The following is a 16000-nucleotide window of genomic DNA, read 5'->3' as shown; positions in this document are numbered from 1 at the left end:
TCTTTCCTGCGGAAAATGATTGGATTTGATTAGATCAGTTTCCGGACATGCCTCCAAAATAAATACGTTTTTAGGGATGGAACCCTCTCCCCATCCACCATTTTTTCGAATAATCAAGTTCCCGAATTCTTTTTTCGTCTCGAGCTCAATCAACCCAAATTCACAAAAGTAGGCAAAATTTCAGTTCATTATTGCCAAAATTGCGGAAAATCCATCTTTTGAGGTAAAAATTTCTAAAATGTCTTGCATCCTTGCCAAAATTGCAAAAAAAAATTTATGGTCAAACTTTCAAAATGACCAAAAAACAGTTGCTTTTTTTGGACCAAAATAGGTACTTTGAAAAAAAAGATTTTACTCGCATGTTCGAGATTCTGCATTCCCCTAGGCCATTTCCATCAAATTTCAAGACTTCTTAGGCTCTTTTAAAGTTCTATTGAGTGGTTAAAAATTTGCAAATAATTTTATTTTGGACAAATTTGTCATGAAAAAAAAAATCCTGTCAAATATTTCACATTGGTTATGCCAAAACATAGAAACGTATAGTTTCTGAAACTAAAGAAATATTTTGGAATGCAGTGATGTCAATTTGGTACCTAGTAATTACTCCCAATTTCAAAAAACTGAAAATTTTCAGATCGCACAACTTTTAGAAATTGGCAATAAATGGCCAAAAAATCAGAGCCATCCATTGCCTTCCAACATATTTACGTAATTATAGAAACACAAAAAAAATTAAGAAAAACATACTCCCAGTCAGGGAATTAAATTCCATTCTCCCACATGACAGATTGGGATACTTACCACTATACTACCAAGAACTCAAACAAACAATCAAAAACAAACAAACAAACAAAAATGAACAAACGAACATAAATGGCCAAATGAACAAACAAACATACAAACAAACAAAACTGTCCAAACAAACAAAAACGACTAAACAAACAAATACAAATAAACAAATAAACAAGCAAACAAACAAAAACAACCGAGCGAAAATATGTGCATACAAACAAACAAAGCCGAATACAAACAAACATAGGACCAAACAAACAAAAAATGTCCAACCAAACAAAAAAAATGTCCAACCAAACAAAAAATGTTCAAGTAAACAAACAAACAAAATCAAGCAAACAAAGGTGCAAACAAATAAAACTAAATGAATGTACAAACAAACAAGTGAACAAACAAACAACACGAATAAATGAACAAACAAACAAGAAAAAATGCCCAAACACACAAACAAAAATGTCCAAATAAACAAACAAACAAAACTGACAAAACATACAAACAAATAAAACCAAACAAATGATGTACAAACAAACAAAACCAACCAGCCACACATATGTACAAACAAACAAAACTAAATGAACAAACAAACAAAAATATCCAAGTGAACAAACAAACAAAAACGAGCAAAAGAATGTACAAACAAACAAAACGAACAAACATACAAATAAAACTGAGTGAACATACAAATAAACAAAACCAAGCACAAACAAACAAACAAACAAATGAATGAGCAAACAAACAAAGTGTTCAAACAAAAAACACACAAATTACAAATGCCCAAACAAACAAACCTGTCCAAATGAAAAAACAAACAAAACTAAACAAATGAACAAACGAATGAACAAACAAACGAACAAAAGAATGAACAAATGAACAAACAAATGAACGAACAAACAACTAAACAAAAATGACCAAACAAATGTACAAACAATATTGAATGCAAACAAAAGAGCAACCAAAGGAACACACAAACGAACAAACAAACAAAAAAAGTTCAAAGAAACAAAAACGAACAAACAAATGTACAAACAAACAAAACTGAATGAACAATTGAACAATCAAACAAACAAACAAACTGATGAACGAACAAACAAAGATGTAAAGACAAAAAGATGAAACAATTGCAATTTCAGTATTGAAATAAAATTATTCCATAACCACTTGTACACCAAAGCACCTAAACCCACCTGTCAATTCTGTAACTCTGAAATAACCTCCAATCAAGATCTTCTTTTTTATTGCCCCTCCCTCAAAACAAAACGCCAATCCTTAAACATTTCAGACCTTGACCCTACAATTCGTGACAACTTCAAACAGATGGAAAATATTCTTAAACTCATCAAAGAAATCAATCTTTCAAACCAAATCTAGACTGACCCCTCGAAACTGCGCATAAAAACCCTGGCAATTATACTTAAGTATCTACATGCCTAGTATAAAAAACATGTTTTTAAAAAAATACAAAAATATAACAACAAAATAAACTAAACAAATGTATGGCAAAATTGACAAAAATATAACAAGGTCAACAAAAATATATCAAAATTTAACAACAAAGCAAAGCATAAGTGTTATAACAAATCAGCAGTTGCTGTTGAAAGCTATCAAAATGTCTTGTTTTTTGCCAAAATTGCAGAAATAATATTTTGAACAAACTTTCAAAATGAACAGATAAATTTACCTTTTTGGACCAAAATTGCTAAAAAAAAATATTTTTAAACCAAAATTTCCAAAAAAATCATACTTTTTTGGTAAGTAAAAATGCAAAATTTTAAATTTTTTGTGAGAAAGGTCACTTTTTGTCAGAATTGCTTTTGAAAATGCAGTTTTAAAAAAAAATTAGGTAGGCACCAAAAAATATTTTTTTCTATTGCCAAATGACTGCGGAAAAATGTTTTGTGAAACTTACAGAAATACCAAAAAAAAAAAAATTGGGCCAAAATTGCAAATAATAGGTACTAACTACTAACTGGTTTTTCGTGAAAAATCTAAAAAAGATTCATTACCTATGTCCAAATCACCAGATATCTAAATCTATTTTTTTATTAGAAAATCTTAAAAACGACCTGCCCAGGAAATGTTCGGGCTTGATTAGTGATCAGCTCTGATCTGATCTGGTCAATCTGGTCTGATCAGATCCGATTAGGTGTCTCTTGTTGGATTTTTTCTATTTATTACTACGATAACTTTGATTTGACCATGATGTGGTCAGGTCTGCGATGATCAGATCGAAGTGGATACAGGAAATTTCGGAATCTGATCTTATCTAATCATTTTCCACTGTGTAGATCTGATCAGGTCTTGGATCTGGGAAATACTCAATATCCCATGTGGCTAGACCTGATCAGATCCGATCATTTTTCCCAGGTTTACACTTAAGTAATCATCATATTTCAACAACCTATTTACGTATAGGTACTACATTTTTTTCAAAAATGTTGAAGGTTCTTGTGCAATATTAACGATTTTTTGTTCTCATTCGCAGACTTTTCCACGTAGTTTGTCCATCAATACCAAACGATAACCGACAAGAGATTCACATATTTTCCGAAGAATGGCATTCGAGCACACGAGCAGACAAAGACAAAGGCATTTCTCAAAACCCTCCCAGTTTTCTGCTACGATTCATCGGAAAAGAATCTGGCACCGCGTTACTCAACTGGTTGGAAATCTCTCGATCCAGAACATCGTTATTACTCCAATCGGACACAGCTTCCAGTAATCTAAGCCATAGTGCAGCATCGTTAGAAAACCAAACCGCCTTGTCAGCGTTCGATTGCCCGTTCCATTGTCCAGAGTTGAACGCTTGCATAAGTGATAATTTGTGGTGCGATGGGCATCGTAATTGTCCGTCGGGGTACGACGAACTAGAAAGTCATTGCGATTTGAAATATAAAGCTTTAAGAAATTACGCTATATTAACTAGTATTCTAGTGTTGATATTTATGTTGACTATTTTTGTATTGGTGGCTACCATTAGGAGGTTTAGGTTTAGTAATAAATACGCTCACGAAGATATGGGGCCTAGGAGAATTACCACCGAAGAGACCCTTTATGATCAGTCTAGCTCTACCATGTCTTCCTGACAGAGGCTAAATTCTGGCGAATTGATCGAAATCGATAGGGAAACTACGGTTTGATAAGGGTTTCATCGCTCCTGTGGATGGGAGAAGGATGCTGTTAAGGTTTTATAGGATTTTTCTGCAGGGTTTATATGCTGTATACTTACCTATGTATAATTATTAGGTATAGGTATCTTTATACCTACTCGTATATTAGGTAGGTGTGTATAGAGGAAGTGAACTATTAATTCAAATTTTGAAGTAGGATCAATTACTTATTAAAGAACAGAAGTTAGGTCTTCGATTGTTAGAAAGATCCAATCACATTATCTCCTATTGAATCGAATTCAAGTTTAAACAGATCTAGTTAATCTGACTAAAACTTTGATCTCGTCAAGTCTGATTAGATCAGGTCAGGTCGATTTGGATTCATGAAATGTCCGGATCTGATTTGATACCGATTCCCTATGGATTCTAACTTCTGTTTTTGATCATTTTTATTCAGTGAATTATTATTTAGGTAGGGTCTACAAATTCATTTTCTGATTCACCAAACATTTTGTAAATATTTTTAATTTTTCAGTCTTTCTATAATTTCACCTTTCTCATTTCTAGAATTACTTAAATTATTTTTAAGAAGTGCACTTGAAAAAAAGTAATAATACTGCAAATATTTTTAATCAGCACTCGATTATTTTGAACACTTTTCAATATGTGAACTGTAATTTAAACATTTCTATATGCTATATAAACTCATACAGAGCTCTCTACACAATCAAAGCTTGTACAGAATCATCATCAAAATGTACAAACACCTGCCTAGTTACTTATGTACTTCATCGTTATTAATTTTTGTTACCTATAGTAAATATCATCTTATAGTTAATACTTAAGCTGTTCATCTGTGTGATAAAATGAAAATTTATTACACTCTAAATGCATCCTCTGCAAAATACTACCTAGTTTATTTTACCAGGGTTTCTGGCACCTGAGCAATTTCATCACATCTTACCATAACATGGGGTTACCATATTATACTTCGCTTCTTTACTTATGTACTTATTACATAATTATGAATAAAAATTATAATATATTGTAAATTCTTGAGAAACATACTTACCATTTAGGCGTGTTTAACAAGATGGGGGGAAATTTAAAAAAAAACCTACCAAATGGTACAGTACAGGGTGTTCCACAAAACAATAAAGTCTGTTCACCATTACGAGTAACATAGGCAACCCATTCTGAATTTATGTATGGATGTTTGCCTAGTCTCAGAGTTGAAGAGGTCATGAAGATTTTTTTGACAATTCCCAAAAAATTTTTAATAATTTATTGTGGGTAATTTAAAAGAAAACTTGAGTGTATTCTGACTTTTTCAACAGTATAAAAAAATGTAAAAAAAATTCTGAGACTGGGCAAACATCAACACATGAACTTGAAAAGAATTGCCTACGTTACTCGTGGAAGGGACGTCATCTGTGACAGGACACCCTGTATAAATTTCCTGACCTAGTAGATAAAATTGATTGAAAAAGTTAAACTAATAATTTTCCACCACGTTGAACACGCCTATCGTTGATAAAAATTAAATAAATCTGTGATGTAAAAAGAAATTAAATTGTAACGTTAATCGGTAGTGACATTTTCCCCTTTCTTCCTGCCCTTTTTGTAATAATTCTCATTTTTTTTTTCAGTTTCATATTTCATTAAGTATATTCTTTAGTTGTTGTTGTTGTTATACTATTGTTCTGAATTTAATTTCTAGTTACCTGTATTGTACTTGTGTATCTTTATAATTTGGTTAGATCAACTTATATAATTTGTCGTGTACTTACCTACCTACTATATCTATTTTTATGATTTTTTACGTGATTGCGTCCATTTTAGATATTTTGCATACCGAATAGTTCAATGATGTAGACAATTTTCGAATAAAATTCGTGAAAAATTTTATCGCGAGCGAATTTGGTGTGATTTTTTTTACGTATTAAGATTGGGTACTTGTTATTTGAGGAGAAGTGCAACTTTTTTATATATTTTTTTATTGCTCTGTGTATTTTCAACATGAAAAAAAAATTACCAAAAAAACTGTAGTCTTAAGCCTTTTGAAAATTTTATTTGAAAAAAAATTTCGATAATTTTTTTCACCCATTAAAGCCAAAAAACAAAAAGGCTCCTTAGTTGTACGACTTACTCTACTATTTGATATGTAATACCGAATTCAGATTTAAATTTTATCAACATGTTCAAATTTTTCAAAGCCAAAGTATACCTGACTATATTGTTTTTATTTTTTTATTTCAATGTAAGAGCCTAAAATAGTTTTTTTTTTTTTTTTTTTTAGTTTGAATAGCTTTAAGACAAAAGAAAATTGCACGTAAACGTGAAATCGAAATTCAAACGATCGAGTAAATATCCAATTCATTCATCTCTTCAAATAATTCGCCAGGTCAAAAAAAAAGTACATAATTTATGAAATACCTACGGATGAGAAAATTTATAGCTTGTGTTCGGAATCAAACTATAGGTACATGGAAATAACGTCGCTGCAATTTAAATTTTCAGATAGGTATAGGTAGGTAGTAGGTAGGATAATTTATGCATTCGAATACTGAAAATGTCGGGCAACGTTATTGAGAGCACACCGATAATTAATTATTTTGTAAATTGATTTGAAATTGGGAACAAAGGTCGGTAATGATCGCATTTTAATTTTATACCTGTGCCCGAACCCTACTCGTATATTTTGCAACCGTTTTCGGTAAACCTAATATCTAAACCGCGCTATCGTGATATTTAATTTTGAACATCGAATACAAGCATTTTGACCTATATAAATACTAAAACATGGTTTACATAAATAAAGAAAATAATATATGAAACAAACCGATGTAGCAAAACAATCGAGGAAATTGTGGCGAGTGGTGCCATCTTCTAAAAACAGAAGTAATCACGAGGAAAATTTATAACGATGTTGAAGTTAAAAACAGAACGATTTTATAAGTGAAATTTCACAAATGAAATAATTGCGTTTTTTTTGTGTTCGTAGTTCTTTCAGAATTTATTTTAATTAACCTTGGATATTGTATAATTATTATTCTACGATATCGAGAAAAACACGTCAGTATATACGTATAGTGTGCGTTTGTTTATAAGGGAGTCAAAAGTAGCCTATACACCTACCGCGGTACACGCGAATTACATTGAACCACATTGCTAGTACGAGTATATATAACCTTTAGTTTTGATGAATTATGAAGAAAAGTAATTTCCTGCGCAAGGAAAATTTAACGCAGTTCCAGATGCTATGATTAATTACTAAATACACCAAAGATGGGGCGAGAAAGGCAGGGCTAGAACGCAAGCAACAAACCGCTGTAACAATTCATCTTTAAGGAAAATGCTGGCTCGCTAGCTTCGTTCTCGCGTGACATAATTCGCCGAGCGAGTAATCGAATAAAAAATAATTAACGTTGGCGAAATTCTTACTTAATTATACTTGCGACGAAGACGAAAATTGATCAAATCTAGACTCGACTCGGATATCAAATTATTTTAATTACTTTTTTAAGGCTGAATCAGAAGGTAATTACGTGGTCCAGCATTTGCGAATTGAATCTATACATTGGTAGGTGATTGATAATTTCGTAAGAATCGCTAATAAATATGCATATGGGTAATTCTCAGAAAAAAGGTCAATTTTGATGTGCATAATTTTGAAAAATAAAAATCATTTTTTTGGAAAATTTCAAGTGGGAATCATTTGTATAGGTGTCCCAGATCCCTGTTCTAGTGTTGGCCTCAATTCAATCCCCCCACTGTGGACCCCGGCCCCCCTAAAACAGCGATAATTAGGATTCGACCCTCATCGATGTGTAATATGTCGATTGATATGTTTTCGAGGTCGTAGAATTCGAATCTGGAGTTATTTTTTAATGTAGAGATGGAGGGTGAGGCGTGGGGAGGGGGAAAATGTCAAATGTTGCTTATATTATCGTGTAATATGTCGATTTATGTTTTTCAGGCCGCAAAGTTCGAATCTGGACTTATTTTTTTGGTAGGGGTAGAGGTGAGGTGTGGGGAGGGAGAAAATGTCAAATTTTGCTTGTATTATCGTGTAATATGTCGACTAGCGCGATAAAAGTACAGCTGTCTGAAATTTGGCCAAGTCGAAGGACAATCTCAACGTTTTTTCGTTTCTAGCCTTACCTACTGGACATTATTCGATTTTTAACACGTAATAAATGTGTACTTATCATGTAGAATAACTTCCCTTTCTCAATTATCGTTTTTGGCGGGTTTATCAGGGTAAATAAAAAGGCAAGCCGAAGGACACCAATTTTGCGAAATATCATATTTTCAGAGACAAGTACGATCAGAACGAGCCATTGCGTAGGTTATGAGAATAACATTGCGGGGTAACATTTTTATGAAGACAGTGAACCAGTGCAGCCACTCACCAGAAAAAAATATTGGATTGGGAAGCTACCAAAAATAATTGAAAATTGCTCTAAAATTTGCGCAAAAAGTGTGTGACAGTTTTCAAATGTGAAATGTCAGCTTCCTATGGACTTATTGCAATTGCCATTTGCACAATAATGGACCTTCGTGTTCTAAGATAATGAGAATGTGTCAATTTTTCCAAAAAAAAATGAAGTTCATGACACTTTATAACATTCATTTTCAAAAACATGGTGTGTGACAGCCAAGTCGAAGGACATTTGAGGTATAAAATCGAATGTACACCAATGAAAGGAGGGGCTAAAAATTTCAATACCACATGTGAAACGTGTGGGGGATGATCCTTGAACGGACCAAAAAAAAAAAAAAAATTCATGCTAAAACCTTTGAGAAATTTGCCATGTACACGATTTTTACCTTTTTCTGAGAATTACCCATTTATATTTCACGGTGATCAATGATAATGGTCCGGCATATAACAAGGAGTAATTGCACCCCCCCCCCCCCGCCGATCCTCCGGGACAACTTTTTTTCTTAAAGGGGACATCCTAAGGAGTATTTTAAAGAAAACTTGCCAAAAAAAAAAGTTGGTCTTACTTACAAAATGGCGGCCATTTTGATTGACAGGTTAGCCGAAATCGCAGATTTTGCGTTTCAACGTAAGACTTGCACGAAATTTTTCAAACTTTACAAAGGTAAGTCGAAAGATCATGCAAAGATTTATCACCTGTCAAAATTTCAAGTGCTAAAGTGCGTTTTTCGTTTTTTGGTGAATTTTTGAAAATCAAATTTAGGCCAAAAATGAGGGAAAAAATCAAAATTTTACCAAATTGACCAAGAAAGCTGAAATTTGGGATATACCCTATTTCCGACATGGCAAATCGATTGGAAACGGTTTCAACCAGTTTTGAGCAGTTCCGGAGCCTCCAGCCGATTTTTGAAACTCGAAATTCCCACAAAATTCCATCAAATTAGACTTGTAAAGCTAAAATTTATTCTAAAAAATAATTTCAATACGCTACGAAGTACTGCAGGTGAATTGCCAGTCGTTTTGGAGCCTACAGCGACTTTTTTGAAAATTACTGGAGCCCCCGGTAGATTTTTGAAACTTGAAATTTCCCCAAAATTTCATCAAACTAAGATGTAAAGTCGAAATTTACTCCCCACACTGCAAGATTGACACCCCCTGAAGACGACTTCCGGTGGGTTTAAGTCATTTCGGAGCCTCCAGCGACTTTTTGAAAATTACCAGATTTTTGAAACTTGAAATCCCCACAACATTTTATGAAATGGAGTTGGGAAGCTGAAATTTAATCTGAAAACTAATTTCAATGTGCTACGAAGTTGACTGCTGGTGGATTTCAAATCGTTTTGGAGCCACCAGCGACTTTTTGAAAATTACTGGGGCCTCCATCAGATTTTTGAAACTTGAAATCTCACAAAATCTCATCAAATGGAGATGGAGAGCCGAAATTCATTCTACAAACTAATTTTAATACGCTACGAAGTTGACTGCTGGTGGATTTCAAGTCGTTTTGGAGCCTCCAGGGACTTTTTGAAAGGTTGTATGGCGTTTTTTGGAAAATTGAAACTTAAAAAGTAGCTAAAAGCTTCAAAACTATTTGAAACCACCTGTGCGAAGTAAATATCGGCTTTCCATCTCCGTTTGATGAAATTTTGGAAAAATTTCAAGTTTTAAAAATCTACTGGAGGCTCCAGTAATTTTCAAAAAAGTCGCTTGAGGCCCTAAAATGACTTGACCCCACCTGAAATCGTCTTCAGAGGGTGTTAAAATTGGAGTGTAGAGTAAATTTCAGCCATTTGATGAAATTTTGTAAAAATGAAAAGTTTCAAAAATCTGCTGGAGGCTTCCGGAGTTTTCAAAAAGTCGCTGGAGGCTCCAAAACCACTGGAAATTCACCTGCAGTCAACTTCGTAGCATATTGAAATTAGTTTTTAGAATAAATTTTAGCTTTCCAACTCCAATTTGATGAAATTTTGTGGGAATTTCGAGTTTCAAAAATCTGGTGGAGGCTCCAGAACTGCTCAAAACGGGTTGAAAGCGTTTCCAATCGATTTGGAAAGTCGAAAATAGGGTATATCCCAAATTTCAGCTTTCTTGGTCAATTTGGTAAAATTTTGATTTTTTCCCTCATTTTTGGCCTAAATTTGATTTTCAAAAATTCACCAAAAAAACGAAAAACGCACTTTAGTACTTGAAATTTTGACAGGTGTTGAATGTTTGCATGATCTTTCGATCTACCTTTGTAAAGTTTGAAAAAGTTCGTGCAAGTCCTATGTTAAAACGCAAAATCTGCAATTTCGGCTGACCTGTCAATCAAAATGGCCGCCATTTAGTAAGTAAGGCCAACTTTTTTTTGGCAAATTTGCTTTAAAATGTTCTTTAGGATGTCTTCTTTAAGAAAAAAGTTGTCCCGGAGGATCGGCGGGGGGGGTGGCTGCAATTACTCCTATTGTCATATGCCGGACCAGGATTTTTATAGCTTGGTATTCTTCAGCTTCCAGGTCCTGAAGAAAGTGTTTTTTGTAACATTTCATTGTTTTTTTTTAAATTTTGGGTCAGTGATGTTTTTTAGGAATTTTTTTAGAGCAGCGTCAGCAAATTTCTCATTTCCCCCCTTTTTGTTGCCAATTTTTCATTCCGATTCGCGCGGAATATTTTGATGAAAAATAGCTGAACAGGTGAGTAGGTACCCATGTGCTGCTAAAACTACAAAAAAAAAATCATTGAAATTTTAGCAAAATTTGTGAAAGTTCTGTGAAAATAGCGTAAAACATCGTTTAAAAATCTAAAAAACGACACAAAAAAACTCTTAAAACCGATAAAATCATCGCAAAAGTACCGTTATTAGCCCATGTAGACCCAGAGCAAAAAATGAAGGTCTCATGAAAATTGTTCACTCCCCCCCACCCCCACAACTAAAACAAGTATGCATTTTCCCCCAAAATTATGATCGAAAATGTGTTGTTCACAAAACAAAATTTCTCCGCAAGTTTTCTTCTGTAAAAAAATTCCCAAAAAAACAAAATTGATGGTTTCATTTCAAAAAAAAAGTTTATTTTAGATAATTTTCTTCCAAATAAGCTTCTAAAAATGAGTTTTCTCAAATAAGAAGTCAACTTCAAAAATAAAAACTTCATTTTTGAAAGTTTCGTTCAAGAACAAAATTTTTTGTTTCGAGAAAAACAATTTTTGGAGAGAAAGTTTTTTTTCTCCAAGTATAGAGAAGTTCTTTTCAGAGAGTAGATATGTTTTTCACTAGGTAAGTATAGCTATGGACTTTTTTTCACAAGCACAAAAAGTTGTTTAATAGCTTTTCTTCTACGAAGTTTCCATTTTAACCTAAAAACATGAAGATGGTTTTCGTTTTTATTCTTCAAAAATCAAGGTTGTGCAGTTTTCTTTTTAAAATGAAGTTTGCATTTTCTTTCTAAAAATACGATCTGCGTACTTTCTTCAAATATGTATGTACTTACGAAATGAAATATTTCATTTCAATTTCAAAAATATTGGCCCACTTGCCCTTTGTTGAGGGCAACACTGGTCATAAAGATACAAACAACTAATAAAATTCCAAATAAATTTGGCAAAACTTGATGAAATTTCATCAAAATTGTTGAAAATTGGCAAAAATTGCATAAAACGAGATCAATACTTCATAAAAATACATACAAACGTATTCAAGCGATTGAAAATTTAAAAAAAATCAATATAAGAAAAGTTTTACAAAATTAATGAAAATTGCATTAAACAGTTAGGTACCTACATAGGTAGGTATTAAAACATGAAAAATATTCCAAAAGCATTGAAATCATTAAAAATCATCAAAAACTGACGAAATTTCAGAACAAAAGTCATTAAAATATGGAAAAAATTACGTGAAAATATTTGAGATAAGTAGGTACCTACTTACATTAAATTTATTAAAAATATTGCAGAAAAACTGAAACAATTTCGAAAAAGTTTACCATGAAAATCAATTTTTTAAAGTGTTTAAATCACTGAAACCACCAAAACCTGCTGAAATTCCAATAATGTTTTTTGAAACCCAAAGAAAAATGCATGAAAAATGGTTTTAAGACTCAAGTGTATGCAATAATACATATTATTCCAATCACTAAAAATCGCGAAATTCTGACAAATTTTTATTAAAATTCGCATAAAATTACATATAAAGTTGTCAAAGCAAGTTCAAATGACGTAAGCACATTTTCAAAAATATTTACATCAATTTAAAAGCCATCAGAAATCTATGAAATTGAATAAAAATTTTGACAAAATTCACAAAAACTGAATGAAACATGTTAAAATGGCCCAAAAGTGCTTAAAGAGCATTAAAAATGCTGAATAAATTACCAGAAAATAATGAAATTCAAAGCAACTTTGATGAAATTTATTGAAAATTGCATTAAAAATTTGTTAAAACATAAAAATGAAACAAAAACACTTGAAAATTTCGAATCATTAAAAAGTACCAAAAGCTGGGGATATTTTGAAAAAATTTACCTACCTATAATATGTAAAATAAATTGTTTAAATCGTCAAAATTTGCATAAAATTTCTTGAATATACGTTGTTAGTTAAAACTATAGTAAAATAGCATGAAACATTTAAGAAGCATTAAAATTTAAAATATTGAAAATTTGTGGAATTGTTGAAAATAACTATAAACTTGTGAAACTTTGAGAAAATTCATGCTAAATTGCATAAAATTTCATTAAAACGTGTTGATACTTGTCAAAAAAAAAAATAATAAGGACAGAAAAGTCATTTTTTGAGAAATTCTGTAAATTGAACCCAAATAATTTAATGCTTCTAATTTTAGGCACCAACCACAATTGTTTCAAAATTTTTCTAAATTTCAAAATTTTTGTTCAAACTTTTCGTTTTAGACTCCTCTTTTTAAAATAAAATTGTTCGAATCCACTTCAGCATGCGATTTTCAAGTGGGACTTTCGAATTCTCCGCCAAATTTCAGCTGTGCTATCGCTGTTGCCTTTTAAGAGAAATTTTGAAATAATTATAAGGCTATCGAAATCTCGTTGAAAGCTTCAGATTGGTTGAAAATGGCAGAATGTGGCTTCAAGAGGTCGATTTTGTGTGGGAAGCAATAATTTTTCCCATAAGAAAGACAACTATCAATTTCATCATTTTTATTCCAAATTTTGAAATCAATAGGTGCTCAATTGCTCAATTTAGAAAACAATTCTGATTTGCTCAACTGGAATTCACAGCAGTGATGGATTTTCAGAAATCAATTTCCAAAAACTCCTTCCAATTTTTATGCTTTTAAGGAGCAATTTCAATAAAAAATGTTTATTAAAAAAAACTGATTTATTAATGTGGCTTATCTTTAAAAAGACATTCGTAGCCTTTTCAAATCGTGAGTCCTTGACAAGACGCCGAAAAGATGGATGGAGGTGGGTGGAGGTGGTAAAAGTTTAAGAATTACGAGAATAACGTGGGTTGATTTTTTTTTAGGTATTGAATTTGCGGGCAGCTTCAAAACAAGCTTAATTTAGTATATGCCCTGAAAAACTCGTGTTTTTTTTCCCAAGAAATTTGATAAAGTACCCTCAGTTGATCAAACACTCGTCTGTCATCGTAATTTTTTTCCCAATGGTCAAGTCAAACGTAGGTATTCATAATTCATATTCAAATTCAACTTGCATATTTCTCTACGCGCTGTTCGGTCAATGATACAGTACGATATTATTGCGAGAATAGGGTCTAAACGCCAAGTTTAGTCACCCCTTGAAAGTCACTTTAGGATATGCACTTTTTCATAGTTCAACAACTTGAAAATAATTTTAAAAGATAAGAACGTGATTTTCTTTATAGACGTAGTATTTGCTACCCTTTCCAGCGAGCATGCGCATTTACGAGTAATTCCGCATTTCACGTTAACCGTGCGACCATTCTAAGCAAGTTATCTCTCGTTCCTCGTTCGTAAAATATTTCCGAGTACATTCCATTCACATTGTTCGTTAGTCGCCGCTATAAGCGTTCGTGTTGTGGTGCTTTTGTGTCGAAGTCGAACCCTTATTTTGTCGAGCACGTGACGATAAATCGTAAATTTTTTCGCGTTTCTTCTACACGATTTCGTTTTCTGGTCAAAAAGATCATCAGTTGTGTTGATTATTTATTTGGAAATTTTATTATTTTTCGAATTGAATCCGTACTTATCTTGTTGGTTAATTCAACGTGTGATATTTCGATTCGTAAACATTATCTAGTCATTATCTGCTTCGTTGTTGGTGACTCATTTTACTGAAAATAGTGTGTTGTATCTTGCTGAAAGCGGCGTCAAAACGATAGTTTGGATTCGTGTTACACAATGGATACTAAGGTATGTTGTACATATTATTATTGAATTCCTAATACGTTTATTTTGTAAGGAGGTTATTTGTAAATTGATGTATTGGTGCCTCATAATGAATGTACCTAGTACCTACAGCAACTGGGTATCAAGTTTTCACTATTAGAAAGGTATTGTAAGGATGATGTCAACTTAAGCGATTCCTATATCTACCAATTAAGTATAAGTATAGGTACCTATGTAAATCGAGAAGATCTGAGGTTTTCTAATCAGCATGGTTCCTTGAAAGAACTATGGAAGAAAGCAAAAATGGTGGCTACCTGTGCCTTATTTCTGAGATAGTCGATAGGTATATGTATTTTCAGACTTGAACTCGAGTTGCAGAAGTCAAAATACCATGTAGTTTTCTTCAATAATGAGAAACAATGGCTTCTAGTTTGGAAATAATTCACAATTTTTCAAAATTTGTTACTCTCTTGGTCGTCATCTGCTATGCTTGTACCGGATGATGCACATTTTAAAATACTTAGTAAAATGTATGTATAACTTTCTAAAATGAGAACTCTGTTCGACCAATTAAGATCTCAAGAACCTGCAATGAAACCCTCGTAACTATTTTAGATGCGAATGCTACCTATACCTACATTCTTGGATCTCAGGCGAATTTTTCCAAACTCGAAGATGGTGCTATAGTATGGCAGAATCTTAACTTGGAAGATCCCATGTAAAATTGATCACTTAATGAAAAAATAGGGTCGATCACACTTACTTATAATGATTTTTGAAATAAAATTTAAGTCGATTTTGCAGTATTAAAAGTATTGAAATAGCCCCAGAATTGACGTAAAAATTTAAAATCATCAACAGTTATAGGTACAATAAAATCGTTGAAAAAATGACAATAATTGTGTGATACTTTGCAAAAATTGTTTGAAAAATTAATCGAAAATCATAAACATGAAATGAAATTTTCCAAAAATTACATTAATTCTGACAAAATGAGCAGAAGTTTACGAGAATTGCTTCAGAATTAGTTGAAAATAGAGTTTAATTGACACAAGCACTGGTTTGAAAGTTGATGTAGTATTTTGCTAAATTTGAGCAAATTATATGTAGGTACCTAGGTAAGTATAACCAAAGTTTATGAAAATTTCTGAAACAATTTTGGAACCGGACAAAAGGGAATTAAAAGAATATCTCAAAATGTACCACAAAACAAAATTTCAAATGCTGAAATACATTTTCAGATTTTTGGCGAGTTTTTGAAAATTTGAGTTTGGGCCAAGATTTAAAAAAATCAAAATTTCATCAAATTGAACTAGAAAACTGAAATGATTCCGGAGC

General features: G+C 32.4%; 2 protein-coding genes across 3 annotated transcripts in view; both read left to right on the top strand.

Annotated features, from left to right (window-relative positions):
• LOC135839758 (uncharacterized) overlaps positions 1–5818 on the top strand; it is a 112606-nt gene extending 106788 nt beyond the window's left edge. For both annotated transcript variants that reach the window (XM_065355949.1, XM_065355947.1), the window contains exon 6: positions 3275–5818. In XM_065355949.1, coding sequence (XP_065212021.1) covers positions 3275–3875 — 601 coding nt within the window. In that variant the 3' untranslated portion in view covers positions 3876–5818. The remainder of the gene's footprint in view (positions 1–3274) is intronic.
• Positions 5819–14304: 8486 nt separating this feature from the next.
• The window catches only part of Lar (tyrosine-protein phosphatase Lar), a 389327-nt gene continuing 387631 nt past the window's right edge, over positions 14305–16000 (top strand). The window contains exon 1 of the mRNA XM_065357492.1: positions 14305–14686. The gene's annotated coding sequence lies outside the window, so the exon portion shown is untranslated. The remainder of the gene's footprint in view (positions 14687–16000) is intronic.

The sequence above is a fragment of the Planococcus citri genome, chromosome 3, assembly GCF_950023065.1.
Source record: "Planococcus citri chromosome 3, ihPlaCitr1.1, whole genome shotgun sequence".
Taxonomy (NCBI): Eukaryota; Metazoa; Arthropoda; class Insecta; order Hemiptera; family Pseudococcidae; genus Planococcus; species Planococcus citri.
The sequence above is the reverse complement of the archived record's forward strand: the minus strand, read 5'-3'. Positions and strand labels throughout refer to the sequence as shown.